Source organism: Equus przewalskii, chromosome 1 (assembly GCF_037783145.1).
Source record: "Equus przewalskii isolate Varuska chromosome 1, EquPr2, whole genome shotgun sequence".
NCBI classification, from domain to species: Eukaryota; Metazoa; Chordata; class Mammalia; order Perissodactyla; family Equidae; genus Equus; species Equus przewalskii.
In genome coordinates, this window is record NC_091831.1 from 52,631,345 (window position 1) to 52,657,237 (window position 25,893).

Genomic DNA, 25,893 nt, shown 5'->3' on the forward strand with positions numbered 1-25,893 from the left:
CAACAACTCAGCCAAATCAACATTTATAACAGGGGCATTAAAACAAATGTAATATTGCTTTTTTAAAAAACCCAACAGTGCCTACTATTTCCCTAAAACAATGTTAACTGTTTCATGAATTCTCTCATTTCGTCATTAGGACATCCCTATAAATTATGTACTGTTAACTTATTTTAAATGAGAAAGCAGGATTAGAGGATTAATTAACTTGCCCAATGCCACATAAATACAAACGATCAAAACTAGAATTTGTATGCAATCTGTCTCCTTTATACAACAATACACAGCATGCAAAACAAAAAAATCTTGCAAAGCAATGATAAAAAATGCATTCATGGCGCTGGCCCAGTGGCGTAGTGGTTAAGTTTGCACACTCCGCTTTGGTGGCCCACGATTCACAGTTCTGGATCCTGGACATGGACCTACACATTGCACACCAAACCATGCTGTGGTGGCATCCCACATACAAAACAGAGGAAGACTGGCAAAGATGTTAACTCAGGGACAATCTTCCTCACCAAAAAAAGAGAAAAAAAGCATTGGCAATGTAACTTTTATTAAATCAAGATGTATATTATTTTCAAGTTTGGAAAATTTCTAGTAATAAAGAATAAAAAATATTTATAATATTGATGATTATGCAAATATATTTAATCTTGGAAAAATATATCCTCTTGTTATTAAACAAATTTTCCTTTGCCTCAAGACTTCAATAAATGAACTTATCTAAAAGTTAAAGAGCTTATCTAAAAGCGCACTGTTAAGTTTCTCATAAAGAACAACTTTCTATACATTTACAGGATCTCTCTAAATCCATTATATTAATGTAGAAGTATCAGAAGTAAGCCTCATTCTTAAGACAGAGAACAATGCTACACAAACACAGAACCATAAATCATAATTACATTGAGGTATAAAGTAAAAACTCTGAGCACTGATACTGAAACTTTTCATTTAATATGCTTTTTAAGGTAAAAGTATTATTTACGTAAATAACTCCTCAACTAATGGAATTTGTTATAGGTCCATCTTCTTAATTTAATGCATCTTTTAAAGACCTAAAAATAAATATGCTAGTTCTAACAAGCAGATTTCATTTCATCGAATGCCTTGAGTAAAACAGTAATTATTACAGCAGACTAAGAAATATCTTTTATTAGAAGAAACTTTTTAATTCTAAAACACAGATTTATAGTTGCTGAGGAAGACTGCTAGTATAAAAAACTAAACCTCTCTAGTAGTAAGGTTAAAAAATTCAATCTATAGAACTCAGTTCTACAGGAGAGGAATAAACGCATTAAATCTCAAAGTTTCACAGGGTGCTTACTATTTGCAGATTTCTGGAATAAGAAATAATATTCAAAGTGACTAATGAGAAAATCTATGACATACTCCATATATTCATATATTTACAAAGTTACATAATCCTATCTTTTATTTTTATAGTAAATTCAAATAATTTCTTTATAGTTACGGTAAAACTACCGCCACTAAAACAAAAACAGAAAACAATATAAAAATACTGTCCTCTAACACTACCTTGGTTCCCTGCTCTAACAGAGGAGAAAAGACTATCTCCTTCCTAACAATAACATCTGCAGACAGACGGACAGTTTCTCAACAAACAAATAAAAATAAAACAATTCGACTTTAAAATACTACTAACTTATAATCCTTAATAAAAAAGACCTAGTAATAAATTATCATTAATATAAATAAAGAGAAAGAAGTAACAGGGCAGGCTTACAAAGAACACTTTTAGTTTTTGTTAAAACATACTTTCCTTCCTTCTTTTAAAAAACTGTCTAGTCCTTTGTATTGGGCAAATGAATGTAATGCGACTGTATGTATAAAACTCATCTGAAAAGAATGTTTTTAGGAATATCTTAATGAATAATGAGTACTGAGAATAATTATTTAAAATCTAAGAAAGACACTGAAAGTCTTAAGTTCAGATGATAAAGTTACATAAGTAATTCCATGGAAGACATTATGAAATGGTATTCAATATTCTACATCATTACCTTCCAGGTCGTATATTACGGTGCAAAGACCATATTCTTTGGAGCCAGAACACTTAGACCTTGAATGATAAAATTTCTTTGACCCTCAGATTTCAATTCGTAAAATAGGGGTAATAATTAATACTTCAGAGGGTGACTGTAAGGATTAAACATGATAATCTAAGAAAAGGACTCAACACAAAGTAACTGACACATATTGGCTTCTCTTTCGTTTTTTTTCTTGACCTAAAGGTACGATGTACTTCATGAAGACCAGAGACAAAACACTTGGCTACAGATTTGACACCATGATCAAGATTGCATTGTTCTGAAATGTTAGAAAGAGGAAGGGCACATAAAATGCAGTTATTCAGAAAAACAGCAAATTTAACTTCAGAAAGAGTCATCCAGAGAAAGTGGCCAATCTCTTCAAAAACAAGAGAGACAGAAACAGAGAGACAGAGAAGACAGACTCACTAATATTTTTAATCTTGCTCTTTATAATCCAATGTCTAAACGATACATTTACTTTTAAGGTAAATTTAATATTTTAACATAAAGAGGTAAAATCTCCTCATATTAAAAAAAAACAAGAAAAATAGAATTTGTTATTGGAATACAGCAGTATGTCTGTATAACTTAGCTTTCAAAAACAAATAAATAGGATTACTGACTAGCAGAGGTGCAAGACATCAAGAAATCCATGAATCCATAGGGGATAAGATGGTAATTTGTGAAGGAGAATAAGTAGAAGCAATAATACTTGTAAATATATAATAGAAATTGCTCATATGGAGAATATTTTCTTAACATTAAATTTTAAAGTGACACAGAGCAGTACACTCTGTGTACACAGAGGTGAAAAAAATAACAACTACGTTCTCACTTATTCTAAGTCTATTTTTTAGGAAATTCAATCCAAAAGTATGAGCTATTGCTATTTACAATATGCTCTCGGGGAAATTTACAATTGTATTTCAATTTAGATAGCAATCCTTATATAAATAATACCATCACATAGCTTTTTAAACTTAAGAAGTTAACATAATACACATATGTACATTCTGTCAATTCATTTTTAACATCTAAATTCTCTCAATTCAACTCTATAAAGTAGACTTTAGGAACATTTTAAGACTGAGAACTCTATGAAGCACAAAGATTAAATGATTTATCCACTATTACATAGTAAACATTTGGCAGAGTGAGAACTCAAACCTGAGTCTACTTTTGTGATACCACACGCAGCAAGAAAAGGAAATACTATTTAACCAACAATGTGAATGGGAGACCAAAAGAGAAAGAGCTAGTGTTTTTAATTGTAGAGATGTGGATAATTCTAAAAAGAAATGGGAGAAGACATTCCCTCTGAAAGTATAAACTCTAATAGGAAAAGTAATATCTTATCCATATTTTATTTTCCAGGGACTGATATACCTTAGGAACTCAATGTCAGTGGACTGAATAAATGAAGGTGATAGTGAGTGAAACAATATGGCCACGTGTAGTTTTCTGACGTTAGATTTTAAAAGGACATATATAAATAATGGAAGGAAGGAAATGTAACTAAGAATGTTTACAAATTAATATCACAAACCTTATAAGAATATTGCCAGAATAAACTAAAGTTTATAAATAATGTAAAAGAAAACCAGACAGGCCCACTGGCTGCATAAATGTAAGAGGATGAACCAAGAAGAAAAAAGAATATTGCATGGGAAAGATGATGTAATGTTAACAGATGCAGAGAGAATAAAGAACTACTCACACCTCCTCTTTTGCATCCATCTTCTCCACCAAGGAGAATTGAGTAGAAAACTGGAAAAGGTAGAAGAAACATAGTTAAAAAGTAAATGAAGTTGAAATAAGAAAAGAAGACAGTAAGAGAATACCTAGCCACTTTTTAAATTAGTTCTTGTCTACAGAGCCTAAATAATCACAGGCCTGAATTAGGCATGCATCTCTAAAGTGCATAATCTGTGAAACATCATAAGAAAAGAAATCAATTTCTAAAATGCACTGATTTTGGAAGTGGAGAAGAATTTTTTTAGAAAATCATGTATGAAAGAAACATAGACCCTTTGAGTTTAAAAGGCTCTTGACAATCCATTAACATCGCTCTATATCCAAAGTCCAAAAACTGTTATTTACAAGATGGCTTGTAAGCACTAAAAAAGAAAAAGGTTACATCAAGAGCAATTTTTATTTCACTACAAGTGATCCTAAACTTTTTCTTTATCAATAAATTTCTTCTTTTTAGGTAGGTTTGTGTAACTAATATACTAGATTTTTTAAATTAACACATTATGGGGAAAGATGCTGAAAATATTTTTAGGAATAAAATGAAAAAAATAAGTTCATTAATAATACAGCACAAGTAGCTGCTCAGAGCTAGATAAACCACCATGATTTACAGTATCAAAGAACTAAAGTAAAACTTATTGAATATCTTTAAAAGTAAACCACAGGGCTCTATCCTCACTTTAATCAAGATACTCAGATGACTCAACAAGATTCAAAGTAAAGAAGAATAATTACCATGTTGGATAATAAGATGAAGATTTCAAAAGATTTCAACAGTTTGGAAAAATGAGCAGCATCAACTATATTAAAATAACTGCAATAGCAGTGACAGCTGACTTTGTGAAATAAAGAAGCTTAAGCTAAAGCCAGAATTTGGGAAAGCTGATAAACACTCCAAATTACAACAGAGAAGCCCCCAAAATTTCAAAAATTGGTTGAGGGGAAAGTAAGGCTAATAGGAAGAATGATATTAGTCTTTGTTTAAGCAGCAGCTTAGACCTACAGGTCTCTCTAGGCTCTAGACTAGCAACCGTCTCCTCTCACTTTGACAGAAAAGAAGTTATTTCCCCCTAGAAGAAGGTTATCGGAGGGTCTCTGGATCAGGGAGCACACTAAGGCAAGCAGCAGGCAGAGATTACTATTGAAACAGGAGGATTCTGTGAAAGTTTACAACATAATGAAATATGCTGAGAACCAACCTCCTCCGTCTCCCACTTCCAGTCTTTTTACCTCAATAAGAGACAGGGAAAAGACTGGTAGATTCCTCTGGAAAACCTGAGGAGTTTAAGATAAAAGGCATCTACAAACGTTAGGTATTCCCCAAGGAAATGGCCTGATCTCCAAACAGATAAAACTAGTCAACAAACCCCTCCCACATGCTCAGAGCTCCCAATGTGCTTTTCAAGTGTTGAGCTATTAAATACAAGTAGTCAGAAAGACTCTTCCGATTATTTCATGTCAGGAAAACAGCAAATACAAACAGAGAGACTAGAGTACACATAAAGAAAAAAACGACTGAAAGAAAATAAGAATCTGAAGGGAGAAGAAAATAAAGAAACAAAAAAACCAAGATTAACAGTCTCAATAAGATAAGAAAAACATAATAATCAAAACAGAAACAAGAGGCTATCAAAAAATAACCATTTGGAGAACAAAAAAGTTTTAGGAAATTAAACTGTGATAGCAGAAATGAAAAATGGAACAGAAGGTTTAGAATGCAAAGTTAAAATTTTTCGCAGTAACTAGAACAAAAAGAATACAGGAGAGAAAAAATAATGGTAAAAAGAGAAGCAGCATGGTCCTATATCCTAATACAAAAGTTCCAGAAAAGAGAAAAAGAACACAGACAAGAAGAAATTGAAGAAACAATTCAAGAAAATTTCCCAGAACTGAAACTCAAAGTTTCCAGACTGAAAAGCAACTCCTCAAGAGATAAGCACATGGATAAAAAGAGATGTACATCTAGGAATGTCACTGTGAAATTTCCAAGCACAAGCAAAAGAGAAGACCCCACATGGTTCTTTCACATAAAAGATCAAAAAGCAGAATGCCATGACTTTTCAAACGCAACACCAAAATCTGGAAGACACTGGATCAATGCTTTCAAAATTCTGAGGAAAAATTATTTCTAATCTCTAATCCAGAATTCTATATCCAGTTAGACACAACTCAAATTTGAGGGTAGAATACAGACACTTTCAGACAGACAAGTCATCAAAAAGTGTCCAAATAGGCAGTCCTTTCTAAAGAAATTACTGGAGGATCTATTCCACCAATACAAGAGAATAAACCAAAATATGGAGTCCAGGAACAAAATCCAATAAAAGAGAGGCAAGGGAATCAACAGGATCATGGCACAATAAAATCACGAGAGGCCTGGAGAGTCCAGATATAAAGGCCCCAGGAAAGATCACATAAGGAAGGTAAAACTGACAGGATACCTAATATACATACCTCAATGTACTGAAAGGATTTTACATAACAGAGAGTATTTGATTAAATCAGTGACAAGCACATAGAAAACTGAATAAACGGAGGAAATGCAAGAGAATTAACTCTAAGAAAAATAATTAATAAAATATTTTTCAAGAAATTAAAAGTCAACATTACTAAGTAGTCATGATAATATAAACATCAGGTATCCATCTAACCAAAATTCTATTTTCAACTATAGTGCGCTGCAAGTTCTTACATTTTTATCTACTCTTGATATTTTTGAAACAAAATTTTTAAATGTTCGTTTTTACATTCTCTCTCTCCTCCCTCACACGTTAATTTCAGAACCTCCTAAAGTTTAATAAGAAATATTATTACCAGTTCAAAAGCATGGTCATTGAGGAAACACGTGTAACTGAAACCTTGTTACAAACAAAAACACCATGGACAGAAAAGAAAGCTCTAAGAGGAATGGAACTGTCTCTGGGATGCTTAGCAACATAGTACCAGGAACATAGTAGGTCATCAATAAATATTGTTTGAATAAATGAAAAGAAGAGATCACGTAAGGAACTGTCTTATTCTGTGGAAACATTAAAAGCTCTCATAGCCCTTTTCTGAATGTCCGGAAGCATTGTCAAATATCTATCTGAGAAACCAATGAGTAGTAGGCCTTACATATCCTAATTTGAAACACTTTAACCATTGATAATGACCCCAAAAGGTCATGACATATAACAACATGTTATTTCACCTAGGCACAAATTTAATCACAGGTACTTCACGGCTTTTGTGCAGAATAAATTACTTGTTAAATGAACCTGGTTGAACAAAAAAGCATCCACAGCTCACTCCAACTATGGATGCTTAAATCAACATCTTTTTCCATCTCAACTTAGTCTAACATAAGCTAACATTTGTAAAGTAATAAAATGTACCATCGGGCCGGCCCGGTGGCGCAGCTGTTAAGTTCGCACGTTCCGCTTCTCAGAGGCCCGGGGTTCGCTGGTTCAGATCCCGGGTGGGGACATGGCACTGCTTGGCATGCCATGCTGTGGTAGGTATCCCACATATAAATTAGAGGAAGATGGGCACGGATGTTAGCTCAGGGCCAGGCTTCCTTGGCAAAAAGAGGAGGACTGGCAGTAGTTAGCTCAGGGCTAGTCTTCCTCAAAAAAAAAAAAAAACAAAATAAAATAAAAACAAATAAAATGTACAAAAAAAAAAAAGTTAACAGTGTTTGTAAAGGAAATGAAGAGTGAGTGAAGAGGTATGAAATTGATGGTATTTGTGAATTTGGGGGGCAGTGCAAATACCAAGGGCCACATGAGGAACTGGAGACCTTCCCTAAGTATCCAAAGACACAAAACTAGCTAATGACAGAACCAGGATGAAAAATTTAGTACTCCCAACTTCCTCTAATAATCTTTCCAATATATTATATTGCCCTTCCATCAGTTAGCACGTTCTTTTTAAAGATAAAAAATATATTGGACCCAAACCAGCAATTTTATATAGATTTTACTATATATTACTTCTATCTCTTATTACAAAACTCTGGTTATCATAGGTTTTTAGACTTGCCCCAGAGAACACTGATCAGACTGTATCACTTTATTTTTTAAAATTTTTTGCTGACGAAGATTCACCCTGAGCTGACATCCACTGTCAATTTCCCTCTTTTTCTATATGAGCTGCTGCCACAGCATGGCCACTGACAGACAAGTGTAGGTAAACCCTTGGGAACTGAACTTGGGCTACCAAAGCACAATGCACTGACCTTAACCATTAGGGCAGTGGTGCTGGCTCCCTTATCACTTCTTTAACGGTCCAGAGTTCTAGTAGAGAAAAGTGAGTCAGAATGAGCCATGTCTTCCAATCTGAAACAATTCCAAGCATTTTCACTACCATTCACTATAAAACCCATGAAGAAAGACAAGTAAATCCTGTTATTAATTAATTAATCCAATGTCCCATTTAAAGAAGTTTCAGATATCAAGATCAAATAGACCATCTTGTTTTCACACTGCCTGCTCAAAATCATGCCACATTTTAGTTTGTTTGCTTGGATTGTAGTTCTCTCCTTTAACTTCTGAGTTTGAGGGATTTCTAACTGCTCTTCTTTTTTCTTCGAAGAGTGAATCCAGCAGATTATATGATCTAATCACTAACATTATATTCATCATATCAACTATTTTAATGGCTTAACAGTGTTCCATTGCAAGTGTATACTAAAATGTATCTATTTGATTCCTTAAGACACTTAGGTTTAAAATTTTTTGACATTCAAATCCTGGCAGGAATATTTGTAACAATCATTTCGTACTTAAAAAGAAGATCCCCATTCAAGTATTCATAACCCTGGATTCTGTTGGTTCCCCACCTGCTACTTAATTATCTCATTTTCTCTCTCTGTACCTATAAAGGAATATTCCCAATCAAAGCCTTGGTTCCAAAATTCTCTTTGGATATTCAGCCCTTCAGAGAAATCACCTTCTCATACTACTTAAACTATTATCTTTATTCTGTCACTTCCCATTCAAAGTCTTCAAAGCAGGTGCTCAAAATATTTTGAAATAATGCTAATGGCTCCCTGACTTGCTTCTCATCAAACATTTAGTTGTTTATTCTCAATGATATGGCTCCATGCTATATGTTTCATCCTCATCTCAAACAATGTAGAAAGGGGGTGGCCCGGTGGCGTGGTGGTCAAGTTCACACGCTCCACTTCAGCTGCCTGGTGTTTGTGGGTTCGGATCCTGGGCACAGACCTACACGTGGCTCATCAAACCATGCTGTGGTGGCATCCCACATACAAAAAATAGAGGAGGACTGGCACAGATGTTAGCTCAGTGGCAATCTCCCTCAAGCAAAAAGAGGAAGACTGGCAACAGATGCTAGCTCAGGGCCAATCTCCCTCACCAAAAAAACAAAAACAAAAAAAACAAAAACAAACCACTAAAAAACAAAAAACCCAAAAACAGCAACAACAAAAAATCACCTTTCCCTAATGAGCTCTCTTTTCACATTCCTTATATACCATGAAAAATATTTCCCATCTTCCCAGTGTAATCCTTGGGAATTGGTTTTTCCCCTAATCATTCTCATTCACTTACATTTTAGTTTGTCTTCACAATCAGCTATACTACTTCATTCACACTCCTCATTACTGTCCTGTGCCTTTTACTGCCAATATCCTACTTCAGGCCTAACTACCTTATGAGATATAATAGAACACCATTGATAAGGAGTATTCTAGGTTCAAATACTGCTCTACAATTTAACAGTTGTGTGAACTTGAGTAAATTATTTAACTTCTCTAATATGCTTCATTTTTCCTTATCTGTGCAAAGGGGTTGATAACAGTATCTACACCTCATATGGTTTTTGTAATGATTAAATGAATTAATATATATATAAGGCACTCAGTAGTCCCTCATACATAGTAAACTCTAAGCCTAAACATTTTATAACTATTTTCTCTGCCTCCAATGACTTTTTTCCTCCAGCTTACCAACTACTGCCAGACTTTCTTAGAACATTTCCTTTCATCACCTCACTTTATTAATGTAAACCACATCATGACTACTTTCTAAATCAAAATCAAGCTTCTAAGTCTCACATTTATACCTCTCCATTACCTAGTCCAGGGGACAGCAAAATATGGCCCACAAACCAACCATTTGTTTTTGTATATAAACTTTCATTGAAACACAGTCACTCTCACTATTTTATGCATTGTCTACGGATGTTTCTTCACTTTGATATCAAAGTCGAGTGGTTGTAACATAGTCTGTAAGACCCACAAAGCATAAAATATTTACTATCTGGTCGTTTACAGAAAACGGTTGCCAATCCATGCCCTAGTTCAATCTCTTATCTTTACTATTCCCTACCTATATTTAGCATGTCTAAAATAGAACTCAGCCTCTTTTTAGATCTTGCTCCTCTCAATTTCCCTCTTTTATTAATATTTAACAAATATTTGAGGCCTTGTTATGTGTCACACACTGCTCTAGTAACTGGGTAAACAGCAGAAGACACACAAAAAAAGCCCCAATTCTCAAAGAGTATATTTTCTTTTGGAGGGTGATAGACCAAAAATAAGAAAGTAAGCATATAAGCATATGTCAGTTGGTGATTAAGTGAAGAAAACAGAGTTTTCAAAGATGACAGAATGAGAGTATGGTGCTATTTTAGATATGATGGCCTTTCTAATGAGGAAACATTTGAATGGTCTTGAATTAGAGATTGAACCACAGGAATAATTTGGGGAAATGCAATCCAGGAAACAGAGGGAACTCAACCTCTCCTCTGTGGGTGTCTCTTTAAATGTGAACCCTAGGTACCTCACTTGACTGACTCTAGTCTCAAATCCTGCTGTCAATGACTTACATCCAGAATACTAATTAAAAAAGAAAAAGATAAACAATCCAATTTTTAAAATGGATTGATCAGGCACTTCCAAAAAGATGATATATATCCAAATAACCAATAAACACATGACAAGGTACTCAACAAATTATTCATCAATGAAATGCAAATTAAAATTGAATCAGACACTATTACACGCCCATGAGGATGGTTAAAATTTCCAAGTGAATACAGCTTTATTCAGAAGTCAAAATCTGGGCCAGCCAGGTGGCGCGGTGGTTAAGTGCGCACATTCCGCTTCTTGGCAGCCTGGGGTTCGCTGGTTCGGATCCCAGGTGAGGACATGGCACCGCTTGGCAAAAGCCATGCTGTGGTAGGCGTCCCACGTATAAAGTTGAGGAAGATGGGCACGAATGTTAGCTCAGGGCCAGTCTTCCTCAGAAAAAAAGAGGAGGATTGGCAGTAGTTAGCTCAGGGCTAATCTTCCTCCAAAAAAAAAAAAAAAAAAAAAATCAAAATCTAGGAACAATCCAAATGCTCATCATTTGGAAAATAGTTAAATAGTGTTGTATTCATACAATGGACTATTACATGACAATAAAAAGAACGAATTTCTGGTAGATGCAATAACACAGATCAATGCATTAGTTCCCTAGAACTGTATTAACAGATTGCCAGAACACTTGGCTTAAAACAACAGAAATTTATTCTCTCACAGTTGTATAAGACAGAAGTCTGAAATCAAGGTGTCAGTCAGGGACATTACTCCCTCTGAAGGTAAGGCAAGATTCTGCTCCTCTAGAGACTTCAGAGAGAAGGTTGCCCTACCAATACCTTGATTTCATACTTCTGGCCTCCAGAACTGTGAGAGAATAAATTTCTGTTGTTTAAGCCACCAAATTTGTGGTGCTATGTTATGGCATTCCTAGAAAACTCATATCATGAATTTCATAGGTGCTATACACAGTTTAAAAGCCACTGCATGATTCCATTTATATGAAGTTCAACAACAGGCAAATCTCATCTACGGTGACAGAATTCAGATACGCGGAACAGAGCAGCAGTATAAACTGAGAAGGGATACCACGGCAAGTATGGCATGTTGGACATATTTCTGTATTTTGATCTGGGTGGTGATTACATGAATAGATAATGTATTCTTTTTTTAAATTAAAGGATAGCGTATATTCTGTGAATATGATATGATTTAACTAAAAGAAATAAGGAAAAACCCCACAACACAGAGAGTACACATATCAAAACAATAGTCACAAAATATTGCTAAATAAATTATTATTGAATGACTCACTAATTCAGAGCTATCTTAAGACTTAAATCTTAATCAGGCAGACTGAAAGATCTAATTTCCACATACCTAGTTCATCTTTCAGTATACGTGTACGTCTATTTATCTTAAAGAAATAACAGGACAATAGGTCAAAGACAAGCACTCTTCAACATGTGGATGTAACAGAAGCGTTTGGACTTTAACAGGTCTGGTGCTGAATACCAAAACAGATTATCTGATTTGTGCTTTGCCATCTAAAATATATGATATTAATAATGAAATAAATTTACCTTTGTTAAATAACACTTTAAAAGTATGAAATAGTCTAGTTTAATATGTCTAGATTTTTAACAATGGGTTTCCTGAGCAGAGAGTTACAAAATAGAGACAGAATCTCATATTGCAGGAAAATTTTATGTAAACAGTGGCAACTTCTGGGAAGGAGGAAATCTTAGATTTACTTAGTAAAGTCTTTGGCTAAACTCCTTTCTGGTAGGAAAAAGGCCCTTTACAGAGGCCTTATGCTAAGCTTTTTTTTTTTTTTTGCTTTTCTAGACACAAAAAAGATATCAGGAGATAAAGAGAATGGCAGAGGCTCTGCCTATGCGAGTGCATGTTAAGAAACGTCAAGAAATCTAAATAAAGCAACCCTTTTCATTTTAGCAGCATTTGAACTTTTCTCCCTGAAATCAGTTAAAAGCTGAATGGAAGACAGTCACAAATTTTTGTGATGAAAATCAGATTATTTCAAGATTAGAAACACTGATAACTCTCAGATCAATGAAGAAAAATAAAAGGTCGATTGATTCTATCTAAATCTGAAAGAGTATCAGAGTAAAGAGTGATCGACAATACTGAAAGACTGAAAAGTACACACTTTTACAAAGACATTTGGATTTCTTAAGATGTGAGCTGAATATTATATATTCTTCTAAAATTATTAATAATTAAGAAAATTTTACCTGAAGTTCTTAGTAAAGAGTTTCTTTCTTTTTTTTGTTTTTTATTTTACACTTTAAAAAGCATACTTGAGAGGCCGGCACAGTGGCGTAGTGGTTAACTTTGCACGCTCCGCTTTGACGGCCTAGGGTTTGCAGGTTCTGATTCTTGCACGGACCCAGCACCAGTCATCAAGCCATGCTGTGGCAGTATCCCACATAAAATAGAGGAAGACTGACACAGATTTTAGCTCAGCTACAATCTTCCTCAAGCAGTATGGGTATGAGTAAGAACTGACAACAGATGTTAGCTCAGGGCCAATCTTCCATACACACACAAAAAGCATACTTGACTATGTGTTACATTTTCTGATTTAGAAATTTCAATTTAGAGATCTCAATTTAGAGTCTAACCAGATCACCTAAGACTAGAGCTTCTTTCCTCACGGCTCTCATAAAGTGAGCACCCTGCCCAAAAGATGAGTGTGATTCTATATTTAGAGATACAAGAAGGATACAAATGCAAGAAAATCACTTTATCTAATACACACACACAAAATTATTCCAACGTTGAAAGAAAAAAGCCAGCTGTTTACATGAATTGAAAAGCAAAACATTAGTCTTCCCAAAAAGGCTTTAAGAGTGAACTTGATTAGATGCATTTTTCCCTGCTGCTGCCCACTCCACAGCCTAATCCCCTCTTAATATACAACTCTCCATTCCACCAGTTTTGAAAATGAGTAAATATAGCAGCATGGGTATGAGTAAGAATATGGCTACTTATCAAATCTCACTTAAGAGCATAATTTTTCATCATATAAAGTGACTTCACTAAACATTGAATATCAGTATGTAATATCATAGGTATTAAAGACAGAAACACTTTACTAAAATTTTACCTATAAATTTTACTCTTATCTGTTATATATATATATTTGAAAACCACCAGTTTGCTATATTATATAACCTTTCCCACCTAAAATAAAAATGTGACTTTTATCAGAAGGCACCAATATGAAAAGTTACCATAATGTGCTAACATTACTGAAGAAATAATTATATTGTTTTCTTTAAAGCTTTTATATACAAACGTATGAAATGAACTTTCATTTACAGGGCAATTGATATTAGCCATTAGTTTGCTTCATGTGGATTCAGCAAAACTAAGCACAGATATTTGATTTTGTTTTTAAAGCATTTATTTTTCCTTTTCCCCCCCAAAGCACCCCCAGTACACAGTTGTATATTTTTAGTTGTGGGTCCTTCTAGTTGCGGCATGTGGGATGCCACCTCAGCATGGCTTGATGAGCAGTGCCATGTACGCACCCAGGATCTGAACTGGCGAAACCCTGGGCCACTGAAGCGGAGTGTGCAAACTTAACCACTCAGCCAGAGGTCCAGCCCCAGATGTTTGATTTTTTAAATAGTGGTTTAGCACAGTTATTCTTGGAAATCCTAATGCTGAATCTATGACTTTAAAAAAACACCTTTTGGGCAAGCCCCATGGCCTAGTGGTTAAATTCAGGGTGCTCCACTCTGGCAGCCCTGGTTCAGTTCCCAGACACAGACCTACACCACTCATCAGCAGCTATGCTATGGTGGCAACCCACATACAAATTAGAGGAAGAATGGCACAGATGTTAGCTTGGGGCAAATCTTACTCAAGAAAAACAAAAGAGGAAGATTGGCAACAGATGTTAGCTGAGGGTGAATCTTCCTCAGCAAAAAAAAAAAGAACCTTTTTTTTTTTAAGGTGACATATAAGTGCATACCAACACTAACTACAAATCATAATCCTTTATTTACAAGAACTAATTCAATATATAAACCTAAGGCATACAAAATTGTTATAAAATCGTAAAGTGGAACTATATAAGATTATATTCCTTAAACTTTCCTTAAAATAAAGTCTTTTTTTCCACATCTAACACAATGAAAAGAAACTGCAATGCCCTACAGAACAGGAGCACCTGCAGGAAAAGATCCAGTCTGGCAACTCTCGGTATTATCAATTCATCACTTGATTCTCAGACATCAAGGCAATCCTTCTCTCTCTTCCTGTACACTCAATCGATGAAACGGAAGAAAACAGAGCTTAGAGTGTTCATGCAAAACTCCACAACTACACAGCTGAACCTCTTACATCCTCTAAAAAATACTGTCCTTCAGAGAACAGTCATTAACACACATTCATGCAGCATCCTGTTCCTAGCTAAGAGTTCCAGATAGGATAACTGCTCTGTGACACATTTACTGTCTATAAAAAAAAGTCTGTATTGATACTTACAATTAAATAAGACTAAATAAGATGTTTACAACTAAATAAGAACACTAAAATAAGAGAAACCTGCAATGTTTAAACTGCACACACACAAAAAACACAGCCAAATGGGGAAAAATAAAACGTTATTTCAATCCTTAATGACAATTAATTTCAGAGGCAAAAGTATTTTAAATGACAAAGTAAAATATTATTCACTCAACAATCAGCTTTTATTTTATTTTTACTTTTTTTTCACAGGTGGACATTAAGAAAATTACCTGAACTGCAATCCATGATTGATTTGGGAAAAATAATCTACCTCACTTTGTGAATATTTTTCAATGGTGTTCTGAATATTTTAGAAAGCTTTTAATATTATGAAAAGGAGTTTAAAATTTCTTTGGCATTTTACTAAACCAGTAAAGGCCTGTCAAATAACAAGGACAAAACTGTCTAGTTGGCTGATCATGCTGTGCTGGCAATTTCTCAAACATCTGCAAAAAGGTCAGATTTCCATTGCATGGAACCAATCAATGGAACTACACAATTCTCCTACCACTGTAACAAGCTAAACGAAGAACACTATTTTACGTAAGTAATGAAACATAACCTTAGCTTTGTAATAAATTGCAGCAAAGTCCATCCCTTTCTCATCACAGAATTCAAACATTTAAAAAATGATAAAATTCTCTTTGCATTTTATTCTAATTGTATTTATTATATCCACAAAATGAGTATATAAAATTTTACTTTCCATTTGGTAAAAATTACATAATTGACTTTTAAATTTCACACTCCAAAAAAGTGCTATTATGTCCAAATGAAATTTTAAGGATAATTTTAACATCAAAGCAAATATTTATAAGTATGATTTGTTTTTATAAGTACAAAAATTTTAATAGTAGGCCACTTAATTCAATGAGAATGATTCATTTTGCAACTAATTCACATTAGTAGATGATTGAGTTTACAAGAAGCTATGTTGTTAAAACTAAACATGTCAAAGGAACATTCAGATTTTTCTATACATTAGAGACTGATGTCACCTACTTTGAAAAAGTTTTTGACCCAAATCATCTTGAACACATTCCATACTCTAACAACTCTGAGAATTTGATCAATTATCTAAACAAGTAACGAAACACAATAGATTATCAAAGGATTATAGTTAAATATTACAAGAAGTATTTTCAATATACTCATATAGACAAAATACTACCTTACTGGGTCTTCTGTTTTAAGAGCAGAAAATTTAAGCTGAATTTAGAAGTTAGAGTACTTTTCCCTTCAAAGTACCACTCTATGTATTAAGTACTTGAACTGCTGCCAACATTCTGATAAACAGATCGTAGCTATAAAAGTGATGATAAATATAAAAAATGTGCCCTTTTATATAAGCCTGCCCAATTAAGACAGGACAGTTTAAAATCTTACATTAAAACACTTTTCCAAAAGGACCTCAGAAAATTAGTCAGCAAACTTTAAATGATCAAGTGACTACATGAAGCTTTTGTCAAAAGTTTAATGTCAACATTTTTATGTAACATAGGAATCTTCTCTCATTTAAAAATGTTAAAGTTACTAGGAAATAAATGGATCATAAAACTCTATCTGCAATTATGCCATATACTAAGGATCTTCCATCATATTGTAGATGTAAATTATTTCCTACCAAACAATGAAAACTAGAGAACCTACTTTTAATGAGCCTATTGTTAAGAAAACCTGGGTCCTAAATAATCCAATTCTTCAACAAAACAACTGAAATAAGCCACATATTGTCAAGTTAGAACCATATCATTTTCCTGTGCAATATCGACAAGTTTTTTCATTTTACAATGAACTCAACTATTTAAATTATAATTTGCTCTAATAACCTTCATTACTTTATACATGCTTACAATTTAATTCTAAAGAAAGACTAAGCTTGGAACTACATTGAACATTTTCCAAGAATATTATCATCATTGAAAGATAACGAGTTCCCAGGTAATACTGACGTTACTGGCATGGGGATCTCACTTTGAAAATTACCATACTAGAGGATACATGTGACATGCATCCTGACAAAATATCTAATTTATCCTGCAAACAGTTTTCACATTAATCTTCCTTTAACAACACCCAAGAAGCACTAAATGGTTGTTCAGAAATCTCTCCATCATTTTCCACTGCCAAAAGCATAACATCCAAATTTATTAAGACTAGTATTGGGGTTGGGCCTGTGGCTGAGTGGTTGAATTTGCACGCTCCACTCCAGTGGCCTGGGGTTCACCATTTTGGATCCTGGACACAGACCTACATACTGTTCATCCAGTCATGCTGTGGCGGCATTCCACACAGAAGAACTAGAATGGCTTACAACTAGGATATACAAATATGGACTGGGACTCTGGGGAGGAGGAAAAAAAGAGGAAGATTGGAAACACATGTTAGCTCAAGGCCAATCTTCCTCACACACACAAAAAAAGCATACCTTAAAAAAAAAAAAGACTAGTATTGAAGGTATTGCAAGAAATAAAACCATTAGACTATTAGTCTCATTTTTCTTTGATGGCTCAAGGGAAAGTCTGTCTACATAGTATTTTTTAAAGCCATACTAAAACCACTAAATATTCTCTATGTACTTAGGTATCAGACACTGCCAGGAGCTGAGTTACAAACAGTAAAAGCTACCTCTACCTAAAGGACATATATGTAAACAAATAATCAAAATACCATGCAGGAGTTTCTGCTTCCTTATAATTCACACCACCATCACCATCTCTCTGACAATTAAAAATCTAGATGAAATATATCTCACATTTGGTTTTTTTAAAGCCAAGGGCTAACAAGATACAGAGGAATTATTGAGCCAAGAACCTGAAGAGGTGAAACACCCAAAGATAAATAAAGCACTGTCAGCTACTTTTGCCCTGAGGTTGAAAGGCCAAGCAACACAAAAGATGCAAACTTATGTGGTAGCCTCCTGAAGCTAGATATAACAAAGTCCAAATCTAGGGACCACCAAAGGTAAGGACCATAGTAACCCCTCTAATTGGATCAGAACCCTGAAAGGCTATATCCTAGGAGCAAGAGTGACTCAGAATTCAGTCACTTCGTTCACGATCTGAAGCCCATCAAGGTAGCTCAGAAAAATCTCAACTTGACAGAATAAGATAATTAATCAGACTATTCCCATCATCAGGCACCTGGAAGAACTAAAGACAAATTCACTATAGAAAAAGATACTATCTTCCTAGGCTTAAAGTTATTTCTACAACTGTTTCAAACAAAGAGGCCGGCACACAACCAAAGACAACCAAGTACACAAGAAGGTAACATTAAGAAAAACCAGCAGAATCAATGACCAACAAAAATCACTTACAAGTATCCCTGTAAAACCAAATGCCAACAAACATACTACATATCAAAACTTGTAGAATGCAGCTAAAAAATTGCCAAGACGGAAACTGAAAGGCTTAAATATATATATTTAAAAAGAAGGCTGGGAAATAATGAGCTAAGAATCTACCTCAAGAAATTTTAAAGAGAAGCACAAAATAGATAAATTCTAGGAAAGGAGAAGGAAGGAAAATAAAGATCAGAATAGAAATTAATAGAGTACCAAATAAACATTCCATAAAAGCTGACAAAACCAAAATTTGCATTTTTATGAGATTAATGAAACTGATAAACCCCTGCTGAGACTAGTAGGAAAAAAGAAAAAGGTAGACACAAATAACCAATAATAAGAACGAAAAAGAGGACATCAAAGCAGATCCTCCAGATCTTGCTTAGAGATGCAAACTTAGATGGCAAAACTATACAGCAAAGCAAGAAAAACTATTGCCAAAAAAATCAGGATAGCAACTATCCACAAGTAAAAGAAAAGAGGTCAAGAGAACCTCAAATTTGTAGCCAAGTCGGACAGTAGTTATAGTAACATGGGAACCTACTACCTGCAATTGGCATCTGAAGCAGGGGTGAGGGTGGGGCCAGTCTTAGAGGACTGAGCCCTTAACCTGTGGGATCTAATACTATCCCAGGCATAGTGTTAAATTGTAATTGACTCAGAAGATGTCACAGAGAATTGCTTGATGTGGGGGAAAACTTCCACACATCTGACAACCGGAAGTGTCAGAATTGAAGTGTTCTATAAAAAGAGAGACACAGGAAAGAAACACACAATAGGGAAAAACTGAGTTTTCCCCTACATACGAAGGAAAAATCTGAGTTTTTCCTTTAGTACAGTGACATAAAAACCATTATCTTGAATAATCTAGATCTATTATTTCAAAGCTGAAAAATCACAATAACAAAGATACTAAGATTTCTTAAGAAAAAGCGCAGGTATAAACTGATCACCAAGAACAAACTCTATCTAAGCACTTGAGATTTTACTCAGAGAAGTAAAAGTGACAATGGATTTGGGGGCAGTATAAAACCACATTCAAATCTGCAACAGAACATCAAGAAATATTGTTCAGAATTGAATGTAACCAATAAGTGATTTAGAAATCCATTTGCCACTATTTCCCATGCTGAAACATTCAATCCTTTAAGCTTCTTACTTATCACTTTGAAAATATCTTCACTGAGAATCTTTCCATAATTTGTACTCTATAGGAAACTTGAACACCCAGAACTATATGACTAAACGCTTATTGCCAGATGACCTACAATCGTAATTTTATAGGCAAAATGAACAAATATAAACAATACATTCTCTTTTAACTGACATGAAATTACTGTTCATCCATGTTTAAATTATGTAAAATTTTAAAACTAATTTTTGGCAGTTGGGTATACAGAGGATGCCAGAAATCAGAAATTTTTGAGTGAATTTTAAAATAGAGTATACAATTCAGTGATAATTTAGATCTTAGGAGAGGAAAAGTCTCCTATATAACCTAAAAAGAACTAACAATGAGTGATGAAACTGTTTCAGTGATTTCTCCAAACAATATATAAATTACAAATTACTTAACCAATAAAATCTTAGTCAAAGTTGATAAAATACAGATATGAGTGAATACTCTGCAATGCCCCTCAAATGAAATTTATTCTACATGAGTGTTTGGTAAACTTACAAAAACCTCAATTCACAAGGAAAAAGAATTAACAGGTTGTATACAGTGAATGTTTTTCTTTTTACCACTAGTTTTAGAAAAGCCTTACTTTGAGAATCTAATTTAAGAGGATTTTTTTCCAAAAGAGAAAAAATTTAGAAATTAGCAATGTTCTTGGAACTGCCCCAAATTCTAATTTGACCAGTTAAAAATATTATGATTTATTATCAACTATGTAACTACAAATCAGATGTTTTAATATCCCCTTTGAAAGTACATAGATTTAAAAATAACTTTAAAACATCATGGTTAAAAATAAGCATCATGGTTAATGGTACAGTTTACCACGTATGTAATACCAGCCCCACTGAATTATCATTTGTCATCTCTAAGTCATTAAAACATGTTAAGACAGTTGGTCAATTACTTTATCAAAAACTATAGATTTTAAGAAAGGACTCATATCGGGGGGGGGGAATAGTCACAATGAAAACATTATTCTTTTCATACCAAAGGAAATCAAGTATTTGGGGGGGAAATTCCCATATGCAAATATATATACTTTACCTACTAAAAATACTCTAACTATGATTTCAATAATTACAAAATTTTATTAGAGTAACAAAAGTTTTATTTCCTAAAGTTAATTTAGATATTATTGATAAAAAAGGCAAATTAAATAAGTCTGATTACATCTGAAATCTGATTTCAAATAAAAGATTTCACACAGATTGCAAAAGATTAATTCGTTAGAAAGTATTCTCTGCTCGTTGAAAAGTAGAAATAGTGTACTGACAGATCAAAGAAACAATACGAGTATTTTTAAAGTTCTAGTCCTTAGCACTCCTTTCCTAATAAAGTAAGAACTAAATTTTTCCTACACAAAGGAAAAGTTTTGGAATAGACCAGAAACTTTCCAATGATTATAAAGCAGAGATATGTGTTGGAATGAAACTATTCTCTACCTAAAGTTACAACTGATCATGATTGTCTCACCAGTAACTCTGGAAACAAAACATGAAAAGAAATTAAGAAAAATCAAGAGAAGAGAAAGGGAAACAAGAAGGGCAAGAAAATTCAAAAATGCAAATTATTGACTACCATATATCTTAACTTTTCCTTATCCTTGGCTTTTAAATATTCCCAAACCAGTAATTATTATCACATTCTTTTTATTTAAACCTCACAATCTAACAGGAAGAAAAATCTTTATTAGTCAGGATAGGCTAGGTTACAAAGCTGTACCAAAGAGCCTTGGTAGCTTAAAATAAAATTTACTACTTGTTCATGCTCGATGTCCATTACTGGTGACAGGAGGGTGTTATTCCTCATTCCTACTGAGGGACCCAAGGTGACTGGAACAAGCATCATTTCAAAATGTTACCAGTCATGATCCAAGAATGGGTAAAAAGAAAAAGACAGGTTTGCAGGATCTCAAACTGGAATTTAAATACTGTAGCATTATAATAAAACACACTTATTTTCTTTCATACATCATTTTTTGTCGCAACTTACTCACTGGCCAGAATTAGTCACATATTCAAAGGTAAGGCAAGGAAATAAGAACATGCAATCTTGTCATGTGCCTGGGAAGGATGAGAACAAAAAATATTTGGTAAGCAGTATTAATAACCAACACAGAGGCTTTCTGTTCGAAGACAAAATTCAAACTTGCCTGCCAGGAAACTGTCATAAGCGAGGATCTTTATTGTTCTAGAAATGTCTAGAACTTCACCAGTTGAGAAGGCAGCACCCTGGTATCTCCAATTAATAGGATGACTCAACACAATAACAAGTAAAAAGACATGCAAAAAAGATTATCTTTCTTCATCTCTGTGCCTCTTAATTATTAAAGCTCTGTATTATTTAACTTAAAAATAATATGTATGGCTCCAAACTCTCCAGGTGAATGCCTCAACAGCATTTAAATTAAGCTATTCTCCACTTCCTCTCAAAGAGGCCATGTATACATTCAACAAACATATTCAAAGTTTCTATTAGAAGTTACTTGCTACCCTAGTCATTGGATATAAACAGATAACACCTCAGGACTAAAAAAAACCCATTCCACTCCTTAATATCCAGATTCAATGGTAAGAATAAAAATCATGTTTTTCCATAGCATAACTACTTCCAAAAATGTTTTTTTAAAAAGTTGTGATGTCAAAACAATTGGATGGGAAAAAGAATAGTCTCTTCAACAAATAGAGCTGGGAGAAATAGATTTCTAAATACAAAAGAATGAAGTTGGATTCTTACCTAACATAAAAAAATTTACTGAAAATAAGATATCTAGGGGCCAGCCTGGTGGCGCAGCGGTTAAGTGCGCACCGTTCCACTTCTCGGCAGCCTGAGGTTTGTTTGCTGGTTCAGATCCCGGGTGCGGACACGGCACCGCTTGACACGCCATGCTGTGGTAGGCATCCCACATATAAAATAGAGGAAGATGGGTATGGATGTTAGCTCAGGGCCAGTCTTCCTCAGAAAAAGAGGAGGATTGGCAGTAGTTAGCTCAGGGCTAATCTTCCTCAAAACAAACAAACAAACAAACAAACAAACAAACAAACAAGATATCTAAGTGTAAGACATAAAACTATAAAACTCCTATAAGAAAACACAGGAGAAAAAAATCTTTGTGACCTTGGATTAGGCAGTAATTTCTTAGATATGACACCAGAAGCAGAAGTAAAGTAAGAAAAAATAGATAAAATAAGCTTCATCAAAACTAAAAGCTTTCATGCTTCAAAGGACATTATAAACAAAGTGAAAAGATAAGCCACAGACCTGGAGAAAGTATTTGCAAATCATTATCTGATAAGAAATTTGTACTAGTAACATACTACAACATGGATAAATCTTGAGAACATTATGCTAAGTAAAAGAAGACAAGCACAAAAAGTATACGGCTGGTTTATATAAAATGTCTAGAATAGACATATCCACACAGACAGAAAGCAGCTTAGTGGGTGACAGGGGCTGTGAGTCGGGACAAGATAGGATGTAATGGGGAGTGGCTACTAATGGGTATGGGGTTTTTTGGGTGGTGATGAAAGTGTTCTAAAATTAGATCGTGCTCATGGCTGCACAACTCTGTGATATACTAAAAACCACTGAAGTGTACACTTTAAAAGACTGAATTTTGTTACGTATCTCTCAATAAAGCTATTTATTTTTTTTAAAGAGTAGTTGTACCCTGATTTTGAAAACATGATAATGACATAAAGCCTATATTAGGTAAGTCACAGCAAAACTAACATGGAGGGAGTGATGTCAGCATCAGGTGGTGTGAGTTATTCCCTTCATCTCTGACCTCTATGCTACAACCAGTAGGACATCCACAGACCAAAAGATGATCCTGTGTGCAGCACATCAGGGCATCTGAGAAACCAATACATCTGAACATTGAAGGTGGATGGACTGGACTTCGTGGAGGTGGCAGAACCAAGGGATCAGTAGCAGTTCCTGAGACCAAAGGCTTCAGGAACTGTGCCAGTGTTCGCAATCAGAGGTTCCAGGAACTACAGCAGCACTCACAACCCAGGCCGATCCCACTCCCCCAGCAGCAGTGGCAGTGCCTGCTACCCCAGCCCTCCTGGCAGCAGGGGCTGCGTCCAAGACCCCAGTGTCCCTGGAAGTGGTGCCAGCGACCTGAGATCCCAAAGTCCAAGAGACCAGAGACTCTAGAAACTGCAGCAGCAATGGCAACCCAGCCCCATCCCCTCCCACAGCAGCAGCAGTGGCACCTGCAACCCTAGCCATCTCAACAGTAGGGACTGCACTGAAGACCCCGGTACAACCAGCAGTGGCAGTGGCACCTGCAATCTGAATCTCAAGGAACCACAGCAGAGCCAGTAACTCCAGCCCAACAAGCAGGGGTGGCGACGCCTGGAAGCCCAGTTTCCCCAGCATCAGCAGTGCCAGCACCTCCACAATACTCAGTACCAGCAGCAAAGGCAGCACACATGACACTGGCTCCTGGCCACAGCAGCACCCAAGGTCACAGAGAGCTCAACAGCAGTGGTGGCAGCAAAGCCTATGAACCTGGACCAACCAGCCACAGCAGCTCCCATAAGCGGCTATCATAACCCCCCTATCAGCGGCAGCAGCACCTGTGAACCCGAAAACCCCGGGCACAGTAGTGGTACCCATGACCCTGGCTTCCACCCCACCCCTTCCCTCCCCCAAGTGTGGTGGTGGAACCCACGACCCAGGTGACCCAGAAAACAGCAGGGGCACTCACCATCCCAGTGACCCCAGTGGCAACGCCCAGAACCGCAGAGACACCACAAGTAGAAAGGCACCAGCAACGGCACAGGTAACAAGCAGCAACAACAAGAGCACCAAAGACACCTCCAGCAAAGGCAGTAGAGGGTGGAAAGTTCTAGGTCTTAAATATAACAGAGACAGCTCAGAATCAAAGTAAACAAAGTCTTACCTAAATAAGAAAGGTGTTCACTACTACAAATGCACTGGTAGAGGAACAACTTATAAAAACAGCATGAAAAATTAGGGTATCACACACAAAAATGACAAATTCTCCAGAAACCAAACTTGAAGTCATGGAAGACTGTGATCTAACTGATAGAGAATTCAAAAGAGCTGTCAGGAAGAAACTCAATGAGCTACAAGAAAACTCAGAAAGACAATTCAATGTGTTCAGGAATAAAATTAATGACCAGAAGGAGTACTTTACCAAAGAGATTGAAACTTAATGAAAGAACCAAGAAGAAATTCTGGAGGTGAAGAACTCAACAAATGAGATTAAGAATAAAGTGGAGACCACTGGAAAAAGAGGAGACCATATAGATGAGAGAAATACCAAGCTCAAAGATACAAATCTGGAAATAATTCAGGTGGAAGACGAGAGAGCACTAAGGTTTTTTAGAAATGAAGAAACTCCATGAGAAACACCTGACTCAACATAAAAATAATGAATATCTGAGAAGAAGGAGAGAGAAAGGAGAAAACAGTTTATTTAAAAAAACAGTAGCTGACAATTTCCCAAACTGGGAGAAAAATCTGGATATACAAAAGTCCATAAAGTTCTAATAGAAAACCTAATTATCTTACTGCAAAAAGACCTTCTCCAAGACACACTATAAAAAAAACTGTCAAGTGTCAATGACAAAGAATTTTAAATGCAGTTGGGGGAAAAAACCCCAGTAACCTACAGGGGCCAGCCCCATGGCCGAGTGATTAAGTTCACGTGCTCCACGTCAGTGGCCCAGGGCTTTGCTGGTTCGGATCCTGGGCATGGACATGGCACCACTTGTCAGGTCACGCTGAGGCAGTGTTCCACATGCCACAACTAGAAGGACCCACAACTAAAATAAACAACTATGTACTGGGGGGGACTTGGGAAGAAAAAACAGAAAAAAGAAAAAGAAGAAGATTGGCAACCGTTGTTAGCTCAGGTGCCAATCTTTAAAAAAAAAACAAACCAAAAAACAGTAACCAACAAAGGTACTGCCATTAGACCATCAGATTTCTCAGCAAAAACTCTACAGGCCAGGAGTGGAAGGACATATTCAAAATGTTGAAAGATAAAATCTGCCAGCCAAGACTACTCCATCCAGCAATGTTATCCCTCAGATATAAAGGAGAAATAAAGGCTTTCCCAGAGAAACAAAAGCTGACAGAGCTCACCACCACTAGACCTGCCTTACAAGAAATGTTGAAAGGAGCTCTTCTATCTGAAACAAAAAGGCAAAAGTAAACAAAACTTTCAGAAAGGTGA

The 25,893-nt window shown here is 35.4% G+C and overlaps 1 protein-coding gene across 6 annotated transcripts in view; it reads right to left on the bottom strand.

The window, feature by feature from the left end:
• Window positions 1–25,893, bottom strand: part of JMJD1C (jumonji domain containing 1C) — a 346,491-nt gene that overhangs the window by 197,504 nt on the left and 123,094 nt on the right. For 2 of the 6 annotated variants that reach the window (XR_011523679.1, XM_070563432.1), the window contains exon 2: window positions 3,774–3,821. The exons of the other annotated variants lie outside the window; for them this stretch is intronic. Coding sequence is in view for 1 of the 2 variants with exons in the window: in XM_070563432.1 (XP_070419533.1) it covers window positions 3,774–3,821 (48 nt within the window). In the remaining variant the exon portion in view is untranslated. The remainder of the gene's footprint in view (window positions 1–3,773; window positions 3,822–25,893) is intronic. 6 annotated transcript variants of the gene reach the window in all.